The sequence below is a fragment of the Branchiostoma lanceolatum genome, chromosome 4, assembly GCF_035083965.1.
Source record: "Branchiostoma lanceolatum isolate klBraLanc5 chromosome 4, klBraLanc5.hap2, whole genome shotgun sequence".
NCBI lineage: Eukaryota > Metazoa > Chordata > Leptocardii > Amphioxiformes > Branchiostomatidae > Branchiostoma > Branchiostoma lanceolatum.
The window spans coordinates 3,505,507-3,512,305 of NC_089725.1; the positions used below are offsets into that span (position 1 = coordinate 3,505,507).

General features: G+C 41.0%; 1 protein-coding gene across 1 annotated transcript; it reads right to left on the bottom strand.

The window, feature by feature from the left end:
• Positions 1-3,816: 3,816 nt before the first annotated feature.
• On the bottom strand, positions 3,817-6,492 carry LOC136432253 (small ribosomal subunit protein uS14). The gene is made up of 4 exons (XM_066423349.1): positions 6,464-6,492; positions 6,170-6,331; positions 4,608-4,707; positions 3,817-4,084 (listed from the first exon to the last, which is right to left on the bottom strand). Exons 1-4 carry the CDS (start codon positions 6,475-6,477, stop codon positions 4,076-4,078), a joined length of 285 nt encoding a protein of 94 aa, XP_066279446.1. The 5' UTR covers positions 6,478-6,492; the 3' UTR covers positions 3,817-4,075.
• Between the last annotated feature and the right edge of the window lie 307 nt (positions 6,493-6,799).

Consider the following 6,799-nt stretch of genomic DNA (forward strand, 5'->3'; position numbering starts at 1 on the left):
CATAGTCATGGTACAAACTTCAGGGGGTATGTACAGGGGGGGTTAACAATTTACAAATTTCTACATTTTCATATTCAGATAGACCGTACCCATATTTCCAGGTGTGTATTTCAGCAAAAACTGCACTTTTGCGAAATGGTACCTCCCCTTACTACATGTACCATGATTAAAATCTGCCTCCCTTTTCGTTGGGTAACATCACAAGCTCATTCAATCTACACCAGCAGAATACGGGCATAGAAGAGCGGAAGAAATAAATCTTAACATTCCTAAGTAGTAACAATCAGCAAGTAACAGTAATTTTCACCGATGGCTCGGCGTGGGGAGTCCAGGTCCCACGGGCTGCTCCGCTGTGATATATGAAGATTATCAGCAGCTAGTAAGGAGAATCGGAAGCTGGAAAATCCAATAATTATGAGGGAGAGTTACAAGGGCTGAATATAGCCATAGAAACTCCAGGAGGACACAGCAAGATAAAGAAATCATTCTTTGTGACTGTGAGGCGGCCATCGAAAACGTTTCTGGAGTATAGCAGTTAGATTCTTACAACAATTTTGTAAACATCATAACAAGTTTATCTTCGCAAACTCAGACAAAGATTCTTTGGGGAGGAATGAAATTGCTGACAAGGAGTTTAAATAGTGACTGAAGAGACACAAATGTCTCTCACAAATACTACATGGACGAAGAAACATAATCTCCAAGCAGATCTATAGGTTGCATAAAGACCGTATCAAACTGGCAGAGGAAGTACGTTTTGCATTACAAGCTCCTTCTTCCAGTTGGATACGGTCTTTGCAATCCATTGGGTCTGGTTGGAGACTAGAAGAAACAGGCAATGAATGTCATTGTATCCCAAGCACAAGAAAGTTGGAAGAGAAGTTACAACTAGAGTCCCTGAACTTGACTTTATGAATCTTATAGAATTCCAGAAGAGAGCAGAGATTTTAGCCCGTATGAGGGAAGATTACCCATGAGAGAAAATCAAACCTATCAGGTAATGTACTTATAAGATTTGTCAGCTAGCAATGATTCCCTATCATGCAAGCCCAAAGCACCATGGGAGTAAAACCATGTGAAAGCAATTTATACGCACCTTGAACCGGAAGCAGATTGAAGCAGGAAAGCACCAAGAGTCCACGTCTAGCGCAACAATTGACAGAAAACAGGGATATTAAACAACAACCGGAAGTGTAGTACTACACCTCAGACTTCTGTGGTAGACTACGCTTAATTTCGTTTTATACCCAGAAAAATGCTGTAGTCCACTAGAGAAGTAAACTACGATGTGTTGTACTACAGTTAAAAGTGTAAATTGGGCCTAAGTAATAAAGTTCTTTTCAACCATTATATCACCAGCCAACATTTTGACTTTCACCTTCCTCTGGGCAATACTAACTTGTTTTACTTCACCTATAGCTACAGCTAGGGGTCACTGCTGCATTGCGAAGAATGCAGTCCTAATCTAACATGTCTAATGAGTGCATCTGTTACATCTATCACACTGGCCCTGTCTACTAGTATTAGTATTAGGCTACACCAAGTAATTTTTATGGATGACGTCCTTTGGAGACCCTAAATCTAATGCGAGAGCGCGAAAAAAAAACAAGAAGGGCCGAAAAAAACAAGATGCCTAGATTTGAAATATAATAGTCGACGACACATGTTAGGACACAAATTGAATGAGAGAACACAGTGTAACAGCTAACAATTCTTTTATTCATCATGAAAAAGCAATAATTTGAATAAATCAGTTGAAGTTGAACAGCAGTTGTTGTCCTGTCCTGTTTCTTTCGATTTGCAGCACTGTCGTAACTCTTTGATTATAGTTACAGGAAGCGGAATGTTTTTTTTCTGGGAACAGACCAAAATCAATGCGCGCGCGGACGTCATCCATAAAAATTACTTGGTGTAGCCTTACAGTGGTTTCTTGGGATATGGCCTGTTACTGCTGCTTTGTAAGTTCTCTATCCTGACAGCTTCAGCTTGTGTTCCTTTAAGATTAGCCTGGCTGGAAACCATACCATCGGGAGCTACCCGGTTTGTGTGCTGCACTGGGATTGGTGCCCGCCAGCCTTCAAAGATTAGGGTGAATATTAAGAATATAACACACTTTGGGCCCAGTAAAATAAAATACACCTGAGCTGCCCCATATATAGAGACTGGTGACCAGGCTAGAATTCTTGCATTATCAAAGGGAGGAAACGCCACTCTACACAATTGGCTTAATTCATAATTTTATTCTACTAGCAAAAGATATGAGAATTTCCAAAGAAGATCTGAATGACAGCTGTGTTGTTTTGTTACAGCAGTTCAGGTGGTCTCCCAACCATGTGAAGCTTGATTTTGCAGTTAACAAACACCAGAAATAGCCGATATACATGTAATGACGAAAATATCCTGATAAGTGGTTGTACATGTCATTATCTCCATGAAAAATGGAGATATAGTATTTGGTGTATTCTTGTAGTCAGCATAACTCAAGACGATAGATTATGATATTTGGTATGTGCGTAGGTGTTAGGAAGATCAAGGTCAAGTTTGACCCCCCCGGTATGTGACCTTGGTACTGCAGCAGAACTGCTGTTTTTGTATCTTTTGACCTGGTCATGCCATGGTCTTGATTTGTTTATTCATTTGTTTATTTTGATTTACCACATTTGTGGAAGGTTTGACACAACAGGTGACTATCACCTTTTGTTAATGTTGGCAGATAGCTTGTGAAGAAGAAGTGGTGCAAGTTTGGGCCCCCTAGCAGCTCTGGAACTAGCTTCAGGGGCATTTTTGTCTATATCTTCCAAGAATAAATGAACAATGGAACGGCCGATTTCCATATCTAGCAAACGGATAGCTTGGACAGAGATGTACTTTATAAAGTGCAGATTATGCAAACTGAGACTTAATTTGCATAATTAAAAGGAAAATGTATATTTGCAGTGTGCTCCATTGTAGTACTCAAATACATGTAAAATGTAGTCTATGGCAGGTGAAACATTGACAGATACCAATTATGCAAATAAATGCTTATTTTGCATAATAAATGGCAAAAGTGCAATAATTCATCTGTGGTAAATGATTGGAATGGCAATATTGCGACACGTTTAGTGAAATGTGTACATGACCAAGCAGATTATGTTAATGTAGAAGTCATTTACATAAAATCAGAAATCTGTAAATGCAGAAATGTTCGCGGCGGTTTAATGTTAGCATTTTTTTGCCATAAGCTTTTCGCGGCGAAATGTAAATCAATTTCTTGTTTAAAACAAAAAGTATATAAGCGAGAGATACATTTTTGCAAGTCTGGACTTGGTTCCTGACATTTAGTTTTTTTTGGACTTGAACCTTAACGTTTTCAAAAGTCCAGTTTAGGCCTGGAGTTTAGGTAAGCAGCACTATCCATAGGGTCTTACTTATCTGATTTATAAGAAAATTCTTGTGCATGTGCTAAGAATCTCACAATAACAAATATGCTGATCATGATGTATGTTGAAAGTGGTGACGTCATTGGACAAGCTGCTATGGGCGATTCTCTGTTTGCGGACATGGAGCCATATCTGGAAGCAAAAATTCATTGACAAAAACTTACCTAAAATACAGTAACCTATAGGGGATGGATTTTATACAATCAGTATATAACTACTGTAATTATACACTAAGTAACCTGGCACAGAATGGCCCTTAAAAACCCCTGACTCCAAAATTATCTTGCCAAAGGTCCTGGTCACACAAGAACTGGGATGTGCAATGTTAATCCTAAAAGACACGTTTTTATAACACAAGAAAACAACTGTACAAAGCACAACAAGTCACAAAATATTCCTCAAATTTTAAGGCTTTATTTGACCCAGCTGGTGTAAGTGGTGGAAACTTCAGACTGTATGATCAGATAATACTGTCTATTGTTGCCCATGTTATAGGGGGTCCTCAGAAAGTCCCGATCATGTGTCCTTGTCTGGTTGTGACTGTTAAGGTTGTTGAGATGATATGCCATCATAGCAGAGCCAGGTCCTCTGGTGTAGTCAGTTCCTCCATTTCCCTCACAGCAGCATGGGTCTCTGGTCCAACTAGGGATGTTCTAGTCCAACTGTGGAAATACAAGTTCAAGTACATATTTAATTAATCCCTGCAGAACCAACAGTTTCCATCATATTGCTGCATTGAATCTTCAGTCGTGCTTTTTAACCAACTGGACTAAGTGTATTACTATTACGTTCTGTATCCGTCCTAGTCTAACTCCTATACATTAACTCCTATTTGGTACTCAGATTTTTTCCCTGCCAAAATTATAGTCTGGCATGAGAAACGATTTTGTACAGGCATTTTCTATTACACTGCTTCTAAAATGTATTTGATTCTCATTCAAAGTAAGCCACCACTAGGCATCAATCAGAGTTCTCATATACAGATCAGGCTATTCTGCGAGGAAGTTGTCCTTTGAGCCGGAACAGCTGGTTAAAACAAATTATGGCTTTCCATACTTTGTCGTCAATTTTCACTAACTGTACTTTCTTAAAGCTTTAAAATTGACTTAGACATGCTTGTGAAATAACATCACAACTATGTATCCCTAATTGTTTGCTACATCTGTATGTATGGTTCTCTCTTACCTTCTTGAAGCCAATGTCGTTCGCATACTGCCTGAAGCACTGTCTGCACATGTTCAGGCCGTACTTGCGGATGATACCATGATGGTTACTGCACACCCGGCTGTGGAGCAAGACAACGAAACTCAGTCAGACGTAGCCTCCGTTGCAGGCTCTGAACCGGCTTTTTGGGGGGCTAAATAATACACTTTTTGCAGCCAGTCCGTAACTATCAGCCAACCCTGTAACTATCAGCCGGCTAGAGCCTGCGTTATTTCGCCATGTCAAAGCGAAATTAAAATCACGTTAGGGCGATTAACGCGGAGGTGCGAATTTCCTGCCTATGGTAGACCGCACAATAAGAACAGTACACGCGACGTGATTGCTAGATCTATTTCTACTGTTCCTAAAGACAAAGTTGGGTTATTAAAAGGCAAACGCTAGACTAACGCAAGTTACTATGTGGATTTTGATCTTGTATGATATGATGACAGTGAGGGAGGGGGGCATCTACGATAGCGAAACAAACTTAGCCACGTCTTATCTAGTCTAAAACAAGGCCCCGGACGGGTGAAATGACGACCATCATATTCGCTCATCGGCAATAGATGGCAAAATCTGATTACAAATTGATTTGCCATGGCCTGTAGCTAGGCCGACGAAGCTATCAATGCCTTGTGTCATGGCTCGGATCGCCCAAGTTTGTCTTTCCGATGGGGAAACCGCCATACGCCGCGCGCTCCACCCTCCGCCCCGTCAAGGGCGTCAGACATGCTGAAAGAATGTCGAACAAGTCAGTTTAAACTTCTGTATCTAAAAAAATCATTTTGACCGCTAGAAAATTGTCGGGTTAGTACACATGTACAGGGGGACGTGACAGCAAACTGTTTGGTGGCAGGTGCGTGTACTGTTCTTATTGTGCGGTCTACCATAGGCAGGAAATTCGCACCTCCGCGTTAATCGCCCTAACGTGATTTTAATTTCGCTTTGACATGGCGAAATAACGCAGGCTCTAGCCGGCTGATAGTTACAGGGTTGGCTGATAGTTACGGGCTGGCTGCAAAAAGTGTATTATTTAGCCCCCCCCAAAAAGCCGGTTCAGAGCCTGCAACGGAGGCTAAGTCAGACGTGAGAAAAAAGTAAAAAGTTCGGATTTTCTTCTGGTATTCATCTACCATCCCGTTACTAAAATTATGTGTCATACTGTGGATAGCGCGGAAGGCTCATGTAATGATGTTGCATTAAAATAAAAATTCAGACAAAATTGTAGATCTTTATAACAAACATAATCTATGTTCATTTACGGTGCAAATGGCACCCCAAAATTGGTTTTCAATCACATGGAATGGCGCAGTTACCTAAGGTTTGCTAGCAATAGCTGGTAAATTATGCCGAGTCGTCCTGATTTTTGCGAAATGCCCCCCTCCCCAAATCTGTTGGCGACGTCACATCACCACCGCCCTCCTTTGTCTCGTGTTTCGGCGGCGGATAAACCGACTCAACATCTACACAGCAGCAAAAAACTGATACCACATGGTTCCTTAGTCTCCACTGTCCATTTTAGTACGTGGATTTGTTGTTCTTACCAGTATCTGGAGCCAGGACCGTACTTTCTAGGATGAGAGTACCAAACGTTGGCGAAACCCATGATGGCGGATCGGCAAAGAGGAAGAACGTGGGTTACCTCGTTCTGAGCTAGCTTTCTAGCTTCCCATGCAGCAAGTCTAGTGGTGGGAGGTTCGCTAAAACTGCAGATGTGCGTGAAAAGTAAATAAAAGCCATCAAATTTTGACATATTAGCAACTATGATACTTTTAGGACGTTTCAATTTATACATATATCCATGACTTTCTTTAAAATGACACATTTACCCGATTTACCTTATTCCCAGCATATGCTACAAATGCTTGTAGTTATGAAATGTACCGCTAGAAGTCGTCTGAAGTGATGAGGCTCAGCTACTCAATTCAATCCCAGTACACACCCAACAGCAGGTACTAAAAGTCTGTGTGCCATGATCCTATTTCTACCGGGGGCTCCTACACTTGCTACCCTAGTAGGAGCCCCCGGTAGAAATATGATGGCACCCAGGCTAAACAGCAGGCGTTTGTGCATTGCATCTACAGTCTACACTGAGCACAACAAGTTCGGAACCGTGGAAGTTTGATCAATCATATGACCATCATATCTCTGACAATGTTTACTTTATCAATTGT

Coding starts and splice junctions, on each gene's coding strand:
- LOC136432253 (XM_066423349.1), bottom strand. Junction 4,708..6,169: donor GGTCCTGGCTCCAGATACTG/GTAAGAACAACA, acceptor CTTGCTCCACAG/CCGGGTGTGCAGTAACCATC.